The sequence below is a fragment of the Polyodon spathula genome, chromosome 16, assembly GCF_017654505.1.
Source record: "Polyodon spathula isolate WHYD16114869_AA chromosome 16, ASM1765450v1, whole genome shotgun sequence".
NCBI lineage: Eukaryota > Metazoa > Chordata > Actinopteri > Acipenseriformes > Polyodontidae > Polyodon > Polyodon spathula.
In genome coordinates, this window is record NC_054549.1 from 6510821 (window position 1) to 6527282 (window position 16462).

The 16462-nt window shown below is 38.6% G+C and overlaps 1 protein-coding gene, 1 long non-coding RNA gene and 1 pseudogene across 4 annotated transcripts; 2 read left to right on the top strand and 1 right to left on the bottom strand.

Moving 5' to 3' along the window:
• Positions 1 to 520: 520 nt before the first annotated feature.
• LOC121328889 lies at positions 521 to 4376 on the bottom strand. Its single transcript, XR_005951732.1, has 4 exons — positions 3655 to 4376; positions 2817 to 2879; positions 2338 to 2468; positions 521 to 1829 (listed from the first exon to the last, which is right to left on the bottom strand). It is a non-coding gene; the product is annotated as an uncharacterized LOC121328889 (long non-coding RNA).
• Positions 4377 to 6569: 2193 nt separating this feature from the next.
• Positions 6570 to 8702, top strand: LOC121328907 (annotated as a pseudogene).
• Positions 8703 to 10140: 1438 nt separating this feature from the next.
• LOC121328887 (retinoid-binding protein 7-like) lies at positions 10141 to 13046 on the top strand. Of its 3 annotated transcripts, none has more exons than XM_041274023.1 (4): positions 10141 to 10393; positions 11659 to 11837; positions 11973 to 12074; positions 12695 to 13046. In XM_041274023.1, the coding sequence occupies exons 1-4, from the start codon at positions 10321 to 10323 to the stop codon at positions 12746 to 12748; spliced, it is 408 nt and encodes a 135-aa protein (XP_041129957.1). In that variant the 5' UTR covers positions 10141 to 10320; the 3' UTR covers positions 12749 to 13046. The 3 variants fall into 3 exon arrangements, with proteins under 3 accessions (XP_041129957.1, XP_041129959.1, XP_041129958.1); XM_041274025.1 differs by having other exon boundaries at positions 10196 to 10353; XM_041274024.1 differs by lacking the exon at positions 10141 to 10393 and adding an exon at positions 10424 to 10700.
• The last annotated feature ends 3416 nt before the right edge of the window (positions 13047 to 16462 follow it).

Here is a 16462-nt window from a genome sequence, read left to right on the forward strand (position 1 = left end):
GTGTTTTAGCACTCCAGCTACCATCAGATTGCCATGGCAGCATTACAAATCCACATGCTGCATTAATACCACAGCATGGGCTTGTCGAAAATGGTTTTACATATTGTTCAATGATGGAAATACAATTCCCTAAATTAGGCTACTGCCTTGCTCTATAATTACCCCTGTAGTCATATCACACATACATTTTAGCTATCTCCAGAACCTCTTAATCAATTGTGATGGAACTTAGTGTGGGCATTCCTTGTTGTTGAAGGAATCAGAATCTTAGTCATGGAGATTCACACCAGTAGGAGTTCTGACCTCTGATTTATGTACTGTAAAGGGACATTTTAAATATACATGTATTTTTTGAAAAATAAATTGTACATTTTAAATGAATTTTCACATTATTGCTATATATATAAATAATTCAGTGCGGTCTTCATTTTAACATCACAATGTTAAGTTACAGTACAGAAAATCCTTTTTGTTTAATACACATACCATCAATTTAGGCATATTTAAAGTCACTCTTAAATTCGGTAAAATACATTTATTAAAATGGAAAACGATTTTAGGTACAAAGACACAGTCACTTAGTCAAGTGTTTCAGCTTTCTTGCTGTTTCTCTACTGGATTAAAAAGTTCAGTTTTATTTAGACTTTATGAATGTTTAAAGTTATAGATGAAATACAATATATATATAAAAAAAAAAAAAACTTATTTTTGTACCCCTTCAATCTCTGATGGTGATGAGTGAAACAGGTATGTCTATTAATTGGGTACGTTAAAGAGAACAAAAGTGACACATTAGACACATTTCTTACTGTATTAATAAGTAAACATTTCTCAATCATCTTTGATGTCGTACCTACATCACTTTAAACTGATAAATTTCCTCATTGTCCAGTGAATGAACAAGAGTAATTGGACTCCAGATTAAAAGATAATCAGCAGCATTTACTTAAGGATAAAGTCAACCATACCCCAGTTTTATTCTTTATCATTTAGCCTGAAAATGTAAGCCCAGAAAACAAATTGCAGTGCAATCTGATGCGTGGGAATCCCTTTGAGATGGCAAAGAAAGGGTTGTTGAAACAACTCTATTAATACTTTGCAATTTGCTGGAAACATTGTTTTTAATGTAAAAATAAAATTAAGTAACAACCTGATTTTAAAAGCAAATAACAGCAATTAATGGTTATCTGTATTTACAGCACAGTACCAAACTCTCTCTCTCAAGGGAACGGGTGGCTTCATGAAAAGGTAACACTCCCACATTCTTTGCTAAACAAGGTATTCTGGGGTTCACTTCAATTAGGAAGGATTTACAAAGGCACATTCTGTGGCTGCAGTTAAAACACTGACCTCGTTTCTGTAAAATGGTCAAAAGGCAGTTACGGTAACAGAAGATAATGCAGAAAAAACAACTCATCAGTGTCCAAGGCTTTTTCAAGCACCTGATCTTAAACTGTCTCTGCAGTTTATATTGAAGCAATGATGGGGGGAAAAACACAGATGAGAGTGCAGGGTCTCTTAATAATTAATACACTGGGTCTCTGACACAGTATATGAATAAACAGACACGTCTTTCTTATCAGTTCTGCTGTGGGTTGTACAGGCACTTGGCTTCACTGTAGATATTTCCAGTTTCTCTGGTTGCCGGGGTTGCCATAGAAATGGCTTCCATTATTTATGGGGCTCTCCGTGTTTGATTTAGACGTGCCACAGGCAGGAGCAGCAGCTGACTGGCTGGTAGCAGAAACCAGTTTGAGAGCGCTTATCGAGCACCAGTCCAGGGGAGAGCTTGTTAGCAATCCAGCAAGCCCCCATGATCAGGAAAAATGCTAAAGGAAAGGATACAGTATTAGGATGAAATATGAAAATAGAATTACAGTGCGCTTTCAAAAAAAGCCATTATATTTAGCTGTATTAATTACAGTAACAAAAAAGGCTCAGCTATATAAATACTTATGGCTGTATTAAACTGCCAAATTAAGAACATTATTAAATCCAAGTAGACTAACTGAAAATAAATAAATAAATGTAGACAGCATACTGACAGCACTAAAGATAGGTAGTACAATTCAGGAGTGGTTTTTGCCTAAAAAAATAATAATAATGATTATCTTAAGTTATTGGTATGTTCACTGTGAGTTGAGGATTTTAATAAACCAGCACCAATATACAAAACTCGACAATGCAAATACTGATGTAAAATCTGTCTGCCACTTTAAATTTTATTACAAGTGAAATTCTGATATATATTCATTCTAGTGTACTGGTATAGCCTACACTGTACTTGGAAAAATGAAAAAAGATTTATTGTTGCTGTAAAGCATTAATCCCACTTACACACTGAGGTTCCCTGGCAGTGAGTACAGTAGTGCACAGTCCTACAGCGAAGGAAGCCACTTCGAACACATGAAACCCTGCCTTCACCTCCTGAGGAACCGGGTCTACCAGGGTTAGGACCGTTGTGAATCCTAAATAAACAACATCAGCATCAGCCTACAATCACTCAAAAGCCTTGTTTCTTTAAACCGTGTTAAACGATTCTGGTTAGCCAAGCACACTTTAGCCAACCATAAGAGACTTCGGTTAACAACTGCAGACTTGCAAACGTTACAGACGCCGCTGATCTGTACCTGTGGTGAAGAGAGTGAAGACAATGAAGCATGTCAGGTTATTAAGAAGAGGTTGCTGGCAGAATTGAGCGGATTTTGGCCTTGAATTGAACACAGAAAACCCACAAATGAATTTAACACATAAAGCAGTTTGTCGATAGGGTTTTATTTAATGTCTAAATACTGAACACGGTTCAATTTGCTTACCTTAATAGGACGTAGAGTTGAGGGGCCAGAATGACAGTCACAAAAAGGACAACAATGACTTGACTGCAAAAAAACAAATACCGAAAACACAAGTTAAAGAAAAGTGCACTAAAGCTGCCTCTGTGGTTGATAATAACGTATTATTGTCTGTACACTAACACCACACACGCTGTGTTAAAGGTTATTATGGAACCTGCGATGTTACAAACAGGATTATGCAATCGCCCGTTATCATCCGATTTGTGATGGTCCTCCTACTATAACAATTAGGGAGGGAAAGGGGGGGGGGCTAGGAAAAGAGCACTGCCACTTTGATTCAAAAACAGGACACAACGCCAATGCAATCTGACAGTAAACTTGCAATTTCAGCCTACTGTGTCTGCTCAAATGATAAGCAGTGTGAGCGAGCCAGTAATGGAACATCTTGCTTGCTTTAGAGGTACTCCTGAAAAGCAAAACAAACGGGGTGCAGACTTTCAGGAGTAGTGAAAGCATGCATTGCATATTGCATATGTCCGATGCCGCTTTGCATGCAAAGAACAATACTCAGAATAAACTCGACCGGCCGCTTGAATCAGCCACACCGACTGCATGCCAGAGTACAAATGGAGCGCAGCTGTATCGGTCTGAGGTGTGTGGCCAGGTTACCCATCCTCAACACAAAAAAGTACCCAAATTTACATTTTTGTTTTTTGTTTTGAAGCAATATGGACAATATAAACACCAATCACCTGTACCTCTTATATCGATGTGCTACTTAACACAAATCTATAACAAATACATTAACCAAAATAACGTTTTAAAGGAGTTTCCTAGTATGCATGGAATGTGTTCTTACCTGCACGCTGAATATCATCAATGTGTCCAAACAGTGGTCTAAGGGTTTTCCGTATCCGCAACATAAAATAAATACTGTTTCTCAAAATAAATATGTATTCCAAGTATGTTTCTAGCTTTGTCGTTGCATCTTATTTAAATAAGGACACGTATATTTAAATACAATACTCTCTCTGTTAGCTGAAAGATGACGCACTATAATAATAATATACAATAACACTGTCAAATGCTATCAAAATGTAACCACTGTAGTAGATGTAAACAAAAAACAGATTTCCTTTTCAATACACGTTATTAAAATATTAGTTATCAATCACAATTCGAGTTACCGTAACTTCTAGATAATTCCGTACACAGTAAATCAGAATAAAAGCATACCACACAGTAAGCCTATTTAAACACATACTGTACAATACACACACGCACAACTTAGTGTCTCAGACTGCGTTTTTTGAAATAATGTTTTAACATTATTTACAAATTCTCCGGTACGCTCCGTTTACGACTTCAGCACTTTTTACCACTACCCAGTTTGTTAAAATAACAAAAACTAAGAGAAATACAGCGACAGACTGAGCGAAGAATCTAAACATCTTTGAATTTTTTGCCACGGTTTTATTTCTTGGAGGTGCTTTTTTTTTGCACCGGGACTGCCAGCGTGCAATGGACAATTTTCCTTCTAGAAAGTCAGTCCAATGTTCAAGAGAGAGAAGAAAAAAACAACCTGGTATTGTGTTTCCTGTTTGGGAGGAGCACGCAAGTGGGGTTTGGTTTGGTGTTTTAAAGCTACACTGCACCTAAACGTTCACCTAGTAGAAATGTATTTTCAGGGTTTGTTTTTCTTTTGATTTTGAATATTTTGTTTTTTAAGCATCGCTGGCCCTCAATCATTCTCAATTCGAATGTCAAATGTGCTTGATTTAGGCGTATTGAATTTCCAGTTGGTTTACATTTCCCGCATTTGGTTTCATATCAGTTTAATCGGGAAATATACGCCTATTTAAGTTGATGTTTTGATTCCCCAGGCTTGTCATACCATCTAGCACTGTGGAAAGAAAGATCAGAATGTATTTGTAATCTTTTAGTATTCTAATATCACCAACCACGCATTACAATTTATATAATATGGCAGCCGAGTTAATCAATGCAATTTTAATTGTTTATATATGTTAACACTGGGGCAAGTTAAGACATGGCATGCCCAACCCGGGTTGTCCTGGTGCTTTCACGCAGGCGTGGCAGTTTGTTATTTCATGGGCTTTTGCGTTTTGTCCCGCTTCACACATTCCCGAGGTAGGTGGGTCGCAGCCTGCAGCACGGGGTTTTACACCACGCGTGTTGTAATCGGGGTAGGCGTGCCACTGTGAAAGTGGCTTTAGAGTGAACGCACGTTTCTGTTTTCTTTCTTTCGCTTTCAGGTTTGCTTTTGCATCCTAGACCATACAGATCTAAAGCGACATGCAGACGGACACTAGGGCGGAGGTGGTGCTCTTAGCTTGCGGCTCCTTCCATCCCATTATGTAGTAATGTGAATGTTTATATATATAATGCAGCTCAAGTTATACCACTAGAGGTCAGTACCGCCCTACATACTTACCCTCTACCTAGGATACCGTGGGGTCGAGGAAGTCCTTAGAAAACACTAACGTGTAGGTTTCAACAAAGATTGTTCCAATAAAGACACTGTGATTAAAGTTATACTCTTGCATCTTGGATCTCGGGTTATTACACATTACTAACATGCACATGAGACTCTGAACTGGCCCGAGATTACCTCCATGAAACTGATAAAATACACTCAATGATCTGACGATGTATTGTATGAGTTCGCGAATTTATATATATATATATATATATTATTATATATATATATATATAATATTGGGCGATATATATATATAACATTATATCAACAAGAACCAAAAAGACTAGGGCTTCTGATTTTTACTGTGGCTTACCCGATTTTCTAAGAATCTGATATGAGAACTATAGGTAAGTTCCACCAAATAAGGTGTTTATATAGTATAACTGATTTCATTTACGAGTTTACCTACATAGTGCTTTTAGATTAAAAAAGATGGTCATTCCATTTTGCAAGTAAGACTTATGGCGGGAATTGATTTAAAAGCCCGTTTATTAGTTGTTTCACAGGAAAACTGTCAATGAAATCAATTTTACAATGCACGCGTTTCTCAGTTGTGATTGAGATACACGAATGGATTAACAGCTATCAGTTGCATTTTAGAGTAGAAAAGTCTGTGTAAAACACTGAAAAACAGAAGCCCCAATTATTGCACACAAAAACATGTGAGGCACCTTTTAGGGACATAATTCAAAATGACACCTCATACACTACACACTGAACTTTCATACAGTACACTGTGAAAATTTTTTAAATGATGTCTCAGTCATAATTCTCGGTGATGCAAAAAAATAAAAAAAAAACCAGCATCTTAGCCTTTTGTTTAGACCTGTTGATTAGTGCCTAGCACTGACCTTGGGTAAGTCACCAGATAAGCTGTATTCAGAGAATGTTGGGGTATTCTGGAGAAGCAACTTCAAAATGAATTATTTAAATATTAGTTTACTGACAAAAGTACTGATCTTTTAATATGTTTTTTTGTGGCAGATCATTTCATGCAGTATATTTCATGCTGGCTTCTGTTGTAGGATTGTAGTCTTAAATTGATCAATCCAGTTTAGTACAGTCATATATGGTAGTTTCTCTACCAGCTAGTCAGAAACATCTCGGTTGGGGATTTGCACAATATATTGCCCTTTTTCTAAGACCTTCACGAGGACATTAAGAAAGCGTCCCCTTTTAGAATGACTGTCTGCCATGTGTCCTAATGCCATTCCCTGGTTACCTGATGCATGAATGCAATGTCTTGTAGGCATCACCATGAAAAATTGATGATGTCTGGCCAGTGTAAAGAGGAAGTTGATCATGTGAAGAAAGGAAAAAAGAGGAAGCATGGGGCCAGAGGGGGTGGAGTATCGCACAACCTCTTGAATACTGGTAAAATATAACAATATATTCAACCTTGTTTCTCTCTGTTACAAAGTGCAGTATGTTAATAAGCATGCTGGTTCATCCGGTCTTTAAAAACGCTATGGTCTTGCTGTAGATCCCAGTTAGAGGTAGTACCAGAGCTTCTGCTCAGGGATTCAGTTCTATAGAGAAAGGAACCCAGCACATGTGGGGGTCTGTTCAACTGATATCAACAGTGAGGGATCCGAGTACCATCTCCATTCAAATCAATACAAAAAGCTACCTTGAAGTTTTGTCTTTTACAGAAAGGAAAAAATGCTAGCTGTGTTAGAGGTGTTAGTCATAAAAGATTACATTTTGAATGATTTCAGTGACTGTGGTATCAAAATGCGTCAGTGTTTAGATCTGTGGAGTACACCACGCGATGTCTGATTTGTAAAGATCAATCTAGTGATAACAGAGCTAGCAACCACAGAGTCGTAGATCTACCCTACAGTCTTTATATACATTTGATGCATTTAAAATTACAAGGTGAGACCGTTTCAGCGATCATTTTCTCTACACACTTTACAAAGGATTTAATACAAAAATCCAGTAATCTAAAGGTAATCTTAGCACAAAAATGATCGCTGAAACTGTCTCACTTTGTAATTTGAAATGCATCAAATGTATATACAGACTGTAGGGCAGTAGTTTCCAAAACTTTGTAGATTTATAACAGTTTAACAAACAGAACTCAGAAATGTGTCTGCTAACCGTGGGTCTGGGTTTAATAGTGACTTCAAGGAGGGCACAATAGAAGACTAGAAGGACCTTTGAGTATGGAATACCAGAGTCTGTCAAAACTGAATGTTAAGGAGAAAGACACAGTCACAAATGCTCATTTCATAGTGTTTAGTTAAACCTGTAAGCCTGTATCTTTCCCAGCTGTTCCCGAGCTGAAGCTGCTGTGCGGCGCAGACCTCCTGGAGTCATTGGCATTCCGAACTTGTGGAAGCAGGAAGACGTTGCTGAGATCGTAGGCAAGTACGGGCTGGTCTGCGTCACTAGATCCGGGAGCGATGCGCAGAAGTTCATTTACCAGTTTGACCTCCTGTTGAAGCACAAGAAGAACATTCGCCTGGTGAACGAGTGGATAACGAATGACATCCCTGCTACCAGGATCCGCCGCGCCCTGCGGAGAGCACAGAGTGTCAAGTACCTGTTACCAGAGCCCGTGGTCAAGAGCCACAATCTGTACAGCCCAGAGAGTGAGGAAAAGAATGCTGATGTTATACTAGGACCATTGCAGAAACACGCCAGCATTTCAAAATGATAAGGTGTTATATCGTTTTTACTTATTTCAGAACAGGTAGAGCTTTTTTTTAAATGCTTGTTTCGTTTCTTGTGCTAAATTGTCCTGTATAACCTCCCACTGCTGCAAGCAGGAAGGTAACTGGCTCTCTGAGTGACAAACAGATTTCCCTAACTCGTTGCAGCTAAAACTACCTGTAGACAAAAAGAATCTGACCCGACTTTCTGATAACAGAATGCACAAAAGGCTTAAGGAAAGGAGTAGAAAACAGACACAAAATACTGAACATAATGACAGGACACTAGCTTTGCAGCTCTGTGCTATGTATAAAGTGCATACGCTTCAAACATTTATCTGTTCCTTTTTGCGACAAATGAAGCCCCTTTAAATCTGCATGCTGTTTTTGTGATTACTCGGTTACACTGAAGGTTAAACCCGTACTGTGAACTTGAAAAACAAAACAAAATAACTGCAATAGCAGTGCCTGCAGTTCACGTACAATTTGGGCTGCATAGTGTGTTTTCTTGTTAATACTGGATTCAAATGTTAGATTTGTATTTTTTTTATTTAAAAAAAAAGTTTAAAATCATGACTGATTTCTCTGACATGTTTGATTTTACAAAGCATTTTACAAATTTCTTTATATATTAAACTTTTTGTAGATTTAACAGATTAGTGTTCGGAACAAATCACTAATCTCAACTGGGCAGGCAAGTGACTGTTGAATTCACAGATGTGGCAGCCCTTGATGTAATAAATAAGTTACAGCCAAAGGTAGCTGAAAATGATTGGTCATTCTATTAATATTTCCAAGTGATTGTTTTTCAATTGCAGCTCAGTTTGGAGCAGTTTCCTGTTTCAATTGGATGGCTTCTCTGTGTGCTGGCTGGTTCATATACTGCAAGCATTGGTCATGATGATGTGTTACAGTAGTGGAACGCAGCACTAATATTGGATTTAGATTTTATTGTCATATGGTTTGCTTGTATTTCCATATATTCAAATAACAAAGCAGTACCAAAAGCAAATCGCAGCATTCCAAATGAAATAACTACTAACCTTTGATGTCGTATTTGGATACCTTTACAGCAAGCCATACCTGCTTGTACTGTTTTGAAACAGTACAAAAAACGGTATGTTTTTTTTTTCTCCCCCCGTTCTATTTATAACACACTTCACCTTATCCTCACTCTGCTAAGTTTGCCCCTGTAAATGAAACAAAGCTAGTGTGTTCCCGTCTTCAATGACGCAATGCCCTTTTATCGGGTAGCTATTGCTATGGCGACAGAAACAAGTATTGCTGATCGAAGCACCTTCACTCCAACGGAGCTCTACGCACACCTTACCACCTTTCAGCCTCAGGTGATCAATGTAATGGCGAGGGTTCCAAACCTGGTAGCCGCTCCAACTTTGATAAGTCCTGTATAACAATAATAATAATTGCTTTTGAACGCGTTGATAAATATAATGACTGCTGCTACACTGCTTGTGTTTAATCTTTCTGCTGACCTCCTACCTCCTTTGAAACAGTTCTGATAGCAGTAAAGGTCACTGAACATGCAAACTGAACTTGACTTGCACTGCCACCGTGTGTTTGCCCTGAAAGCCAACTGACGCTTAACACATTTGGCACTGGTTGTTAATGTGTGTGTGCAGATGTTATGAAAAATATATTAATTTCAAATAATAATATAAAAAAAGGGCGGTTGCGTGTCAGCTGTCACCTAAAATGACGTTAATCAACCATATTGAAAAAAACAGATGTTAGGTGCTTTCTACTGTGCTGTGTTCCATTGTGTTTTCTAATCACGTCATAGTTTTATAGGGCAAACAGTGATGTTCATTACAGATATCATGACGTTTTGTGGTTCACATCAACCAACTCAAGATATGCATTTAAAACACTATATATATATATATATATATATATATATATATATATATATATATATATATATATATATATATATATAAAATATGCAAACTTTGCATAGTAATGGATTTGTAAATCCGACCCATGGTAAAATCTTTTTCTGGCAGTTAAGTGGAGATACCTCAATATTATAATGTCTGGCTAGCTTTTTTGCATCTAATAAATAGTTGCTCAACTATGATTGTGAAACGCTGTTTCAATCCTAAATCGGACACTGAAATCAGTTAACATTTGCTCCATATTTTGAACGTGACCTATCTAACAGATCCAGACTAGCTGCAAATAAAATTGGACTACCTCCAATCAACTCCTCTCCTGTCCCAGCAGGGTTACCCGAATCTACAAATACAACCAACCGCACATTGAAGAAACCTCAGCTGCACTCTCCTCCTAACACATTTCGGCAGCTCGCTTTCAAGAGTGCTTCTGTCCTCTGTTGAATTCTAATATGCCTGCCGATTACAACGGTACCTGGAATATGGTCAGTAATGATAACTTTGAAGGTTACATGCAAGCATTGGGTGAGTGAAAAGTGCATTGTCTGAAGTTAATTGTGTCTGCAGGTCAGGTAATGGTAGGAATGTTTTAAATTTTATTTATTTATTTATTTATTTTACCACAGAATCAGTTGCAATATGTAGCACAAACTTTTTAGTCGCATTATTTGTGGCGATTTAAATATCCTCCCTGACCTTGTTCTCTTTGTCCATTCGTTACAGTCACAAGCACGGCCAGTCATATGATTGAATTGCAACTTGCCTTACTCGGAGTCAATTGATTTGGAGATTAATAATTTAAGAGGAATGTGTAATGATGTGACTAAATCAGGTGATTAGATTAATAGGCTCATTACCGTTTGTTTTTTTCGTATAACCAGACAAGCACAGCGGTTGAATGTTGCGTAAATTATTTTGTGTTAATTGGCGAGTCCAAGGATAAGGGACGCAATCTACACATAGTTCCCTTATAAAAGTATTGTATACCATATCAGAAGTGTAATTGAGCACCGTGCTAAAGTTCGCTACCAGAAACTCGTGACTTGCTTAGCGAGTCCGGCTGTCTGAGTTTGCATTCAAGGTCAGGGTCTTTTGCAGTAACCCTCAGCCAGACCCGACTAGTTCACATTACACTGTAAAGCTTTTGAATTTGAAACAAAGCACCGCATTTGTGTTTGGAAGTTGTTACCCAGTGATAATCCATGTGTCCTTATTTTTCTGTCAAACTATTCAGATTAGAAATAGGTTATATTAAGAATTCAGAACGTCATGTGAATAATACAACAAATACGTTATCAATTATGACAAGTGAAATTAAAGCTTTTTAGCACATTTGTCGTTTATAATGTAGCTGCAGGCTTACATTTTGCCTGACAGCTCATTGAATTTATATTGGACTCAGGAGGACATGAGGATGAAGGAATAAGTAGGCATACGAGTTTCCAGGGACGGAAATAAGACACCCATTGCATAGCAGTTTGATCCATTCCTGGTTTTACTATAATAAGACACACCCGAGCTTGTTACCGACGCACTGTAAGCTAATCAAGCATGCAGTAAACCCTGGAACGGGTGGAACTGTTATGCAATGGGAGCAGGGATGGTAACACGACTCCTATTGCATAGCAGTTTGATCCATTCCTGGTTTTACTACGAGCTTGATTAGCCACAGTGTATCGGTAACAAGCTCTGGTGTGTCTGATTAAACTCATAGTAAACCCAGGAGTGGTTCAAATTGCTGTGCAATGGGAGTCTTATTTCCGTCCCTTGTTTATTTTCTTTAATTCCAGGCATTGATTTTGCTACTCGGAAAATCGCTAACATGCTGAAGCCCCAAAAGGTGATTGAGCAGAAAGGGGATTTCTTCAAAGTGCAGACTCTAAGCACCTTCCGGAATTACAACGCGGAGTTCACAGTGGGGGAGGAGTTCAACGAGGAAACCAAAGGACTGGACAATCGCAAGTGCAAGGTGAGGCTGGGTTTCCACCTGCCACTTCCCCCATCCTGAGCAACTGGGAAATTACATCGAGGTAGGGGCCACAGTCCAACTGAACGTTGCTTAAAGTCTCTCGGTGTGAAAATGCCTTTTAATCTCTCTGCGCAGACGCTAGTTACGTGGGATAACGACAGACTTGTTTGCGTGCAAAAGGGAGAGAAGAATAATCGAGGCTGGATACATTGGATCGAGGGAGACCAGCTATTTCTGGTATGGTTTCTTTTACCAAGTGCATAAGAAATGAATGTATTGAATTAGGGAATCTGTGGCACAGCTGATCCAATTCAAACCTGGTTAGGGCATTCTTTGGAGCCAGGATTCCCAATCCTGGTCCTGGGGATACACTGCTGGTTTTCATTCCAACCGAGCTCTCAATTACTTAACTAGAACCTTAATTGAACTGAATTTGTTTAATTAGACCTATTTTAATTGTTTTCAGCTCCCAAACAGTTGCACAGTTCAAGTTACTAAGTAAAAAGGCTAATTAAGCAAATTCAGTTCAATTAAGGGTTTAATTGAGAACCCGGCTGGAATGAAAACCAGCAGTGTATAGCCAGGACCAGGATTGGGGAAACCCTGCTTTAGAGTATAAGAATATGGGTTCTGTATATTGAAACCTGTCCTTCCAGGTATGAAATTAAGACTCATTGTATAGCAATTTCACCGGTTCCAGGTTTCAGTATAAGCTTGATTAGCCACAGTGTATAGGTAAAAAGCTCAGGTGTGTCTATTAAACCAGGAATGGATCACGCTGCTATGCAGTGGGAGTCTTGTTTCCAACCTTGCCATCTGTATAAATGTTACTAACATTCTTGCATTTTCTTTGCCAGGAACTATCCTGTGAGGATCAAATCTGCAAGCAAGTTTATAAGAAGGCTGATTGATTAATGTTTCTGGGGGGGGGCTAGTGGTTTAAAAGCAATTTAATATGTAATAGTCCATCTGTATGTTGGTTGTAAAAAAAAAAACAACTCTTAATTGTTCAAGCAGTGAGGATAGCCTATACATTATTTTACACATTTTGTTTGACTTTTTTTGTATTTTACATTGTTACTTTTGTGGGGGTTTTTTTGTTTTAAATGCTTTGCAGTTGTTTGTGTTTGTAAAGAATATAGAATTCAACAAGGAATATTCTGTAGACCTGCCATCTGCTGACACCAATAAAGTATTTTCTCAGCCAAATGTTTAAGGATAATTGGTTTAAGAACATAATCTATAAAATACTTTATTGCCAGTGAATAATTGCTTATTTATACAGTTCATTTTACACTTATAAAATGTAAAAGAAAAAAGTGTTATTTTATAGTTTGTTTCGCTCAAGAGAACCAAACTTCCCAACGTTTCAGTATGTTTAACATACCTTTTGAAAAAAGTAGTGTGCTATGCATAACTTGAACCACTAGATGGCACCTTTTTGTCACGTTCTAGTTTATACTCTCCCTTGATTCTTCTAATCTGGTTTAAATAGGAAATACCAATTGGTAAGCAGCTCAGGCAGTGCAGCACAGCAGGCTTTACAAAGAAGCAGCTTCCCAGCCCAGAACAATGGATGGAGCTCAAAATCACCCTGTACCAGAATTTTAAAGAGCTAGTCACCACAAAGCTCAAAAGCCTTAGTTACAGAATCCTCTTTCATTGTATTGTAATAATTTACGGGTATAAACAGGTCTTCAGGTAACTGTGGCCAGTACAATACAGATTGAATGACGCTGAGGTCATTTCCAGATGTGCGTTGTTGATCATCATTTCTAAAGTGTGCTGTCACTTTAAAAAAAGAAATAGCTTAGAGAACCGCATAGAAAAATACAACAGCTTGGCAGGTGGCTGTTCTTGGGAACAGTCTTTGCTGCATGTGTAGGGATTTAGAAGTGGTAACACATCTGCACCGTGTGTGCTGCCCATGGCAAGCCCTACACCCCATTGACAGTATCATGGCAGGTGTTTCTAATGTTTTGTCCAGCCATGTGTCTCTGGTTCGTGAAGTCATGTGATATAGTGACCTTTCAAATGCATCGACTCCATTGATGTGGTATAGAAGTACGTAGAGCCAACAGTGTTGAACAATTACAATACTATGTGATTTCTCATGAGCCAGGCACTTCACGGAGCAACAGCAGAGGGAAGATTGGTAAAGAACAGCTGCCCCCTATTTTTTCCAGAGTATTTAAAATACAAATTAGACTCCCTTACAAATCTAACAGCAGATGGACGTACTGACATGAACAAAGGATCTGATATCAACAAGCCCCACTTTACCCACACTAAAACACTTTAAAATGCATTGATCTGTATTGATTTTTAAATAAGTTACAAGTACCCACCCCCCTTTCTGTTTTAAGCTGATCAATAATCAAAAATAGGTCTTCAATTTCGACTGTAAGAACACCACCATGCATTTATTTATATATATATATATTTGGTACCAAAATAAAAACCTTGTAAATGCAATGAAGTGGTAGCTTTAGATTCCGAATCAAAGACTTGCATTGCTAGTAAGTTAGCCCTTTGATATTTCTACCCAAGTGTGTACTGTTTTGAGTAGCCCAGTACAGACCCAAGGCAGGCCAATCTGATTATTTTTATGGGAAAACAGATCTAACCCAAGGCATGGTACCCTAGCTATTAGCATTCTTCACGCAGCACCAGCTGGGTTAATGGCCCAGCAGTCTACACATTGTACAACTAGTGGACCGTCTGTATCTCTGTCAGCCCCACAGAGAGGGCAGGGGAGAAGGTTAGACATCCCACTCCTTTGATTGACGTCTTGGTAGCTAAGATGCTTGCATTTAGCTTCCTTTTTAGACAACATGGCTGTCATCCCTTCTGAAATATATTTTAATATACCTACACAAAATGTGTCCCCTGTTTTCTATACTGGCAGCTTAGTTTGCAATACTGCCAAGGTTCCATCACTTGAAATAAAAGCACAGAATGACATCACCAATGAAGAATTCTAATCTCTTCCCCAAACACACCACCAGTTACTAATCAGACAGTGCCGTGGTCACAGGAGAGTTCACCAAGAGCGTTGAATAAGCGAGCTAACCAGAATGATGCAACAATTCCCAGTCATTTATCTAGCAGGAGGAACTGTGCTCATGGGATACTCACCACCTTGGCTTGCATGTAGTACAGTGCTGCAATTCAAGCTGACATGCTAGTGAGATGAGGCGCATGTCTTTGTGAACCCAGGGCCATATGGTCTCCTGTATGATCACCTGTGTAACAGGGTAATGAAACCGGATAGTTGACTTATTGCAGACTGGGATATACAATACAAACAAACCCAATGGTCTTTCAATTGCACCTCCTACCCTGTACATAATAACCAATCAAACGGCACACACTTCCAACACAGCTAGTCCTAACAGTGCCAAATGCATTGGTTGACACACATGTATGCTGACTGGAGATAAAGGTAACAGATAAATACTAGCAAGTATAAGGAGGACTGGGGTCCACAGGTGTCTGTGGGCAATTTACATCATGCAGTTACGGCTCCCCTCCCTCCCTCTGCTTTAGCACGCTGCAGAGTGTAGAGCAAAAGGAAGGTTCTTATACCTGCTGTGCACACCTTATATTCCTCCCTGTCTCATTCTTCAGCTTCTCTGCAGTAATATAGCCCTGCAGGAATTAACTATTTTTATCAGCCAAAAAGTGTTCTACCCATCTATCATTGCATGAGGTAACCTGGAATAAAGACTGCCGGTATATATATATATATACACATACACATATTTTACAGGAAAAAGGTCTCAGAAATGTGAAATCTAACAGGCTGATCGAATTAATAATGTAGTATAATGTAGTAGGAAAACACTATTAACTGTCTGGAGTTGACATGCAATATAAGTACCGTATACAATAACAAATTCTTGCAGGAGAAGCGTTTTAAAATAGCTCAGGGTAGTAGTTACTGTGTCCAGAAGGCTGTGGTATATTCATGTAAGGGTTGGATAAATGTCAAAGATATGTTTGCTTCCCTTGAATACAACTGCCTGTCAATTTAACAATACAGTCTTAGGTTTGGCTTACAGTATGGCTGCTGTCTCGTTATGGCTTTCAATACGGAAATGTGCATCTTTACATTAAGCTTCTGAACCAATCTATATGTAATGATTGCATGACCCCCAACAGAATAATATCCATCACTTTGAATCAAAGTGCGTTAAGCCTGGACCCGTAACAAGGTGTCCACCTGTTTATAACTCCTATTGCCTTGAGTTCCAATGCACTCATCCTAAAAGATACAGCATTCCCTTGTTGGAATTGCTTGGGACTGCAGTACACACCCAATACCAATGCAATTCCAGTTGAATGTAGAGCACTTTAGAATTAGCTTGCTCATTAAATAGTGCATGCAGCTGCTTTACTCACGTTGCTCCACACAGCACTGTGTCCTGGAAGACATTCAGCACAGAGCCTGCTGATCCAATGCACATCAAGCCCTCTCCATTAGCTTGCAGTATACCTTAGCCCAATGAGTACACAGGATTCCATGCAATAAAATCACATTCCTCAGTCCCATAGAAAGTGAATTGCATACCTGTAAAATATTTATTTCATTAGGGGTAACATAGCTATCCAATTTTTCAACT

Excerpts from the sequence above, each read along its gene's own strand:
- LOC121328887 (XM_041274023.1), top strand. The coding sequence starts at position 10,321 with ATGCCTGCCGATTACAACGGTACCTGGAATATGGTCAGTAATGATAAC. Across the intron at positions 11,838-11,972 it reads TGGACAATCGCAAGTGCAAG|ACGCTAGTTACGTGGGATAA; the intron begins GTGAGGCTGGGT and ends CTCTCTGCGCAG. Across the intron at positions 12,075-12,694 it reads AGGGAGACCAGCTATTTCTG|GAACTATCCTGTGAGGATCA; the intron begins GTATGGTTTCTT and ends TTTCTTTGCCAG.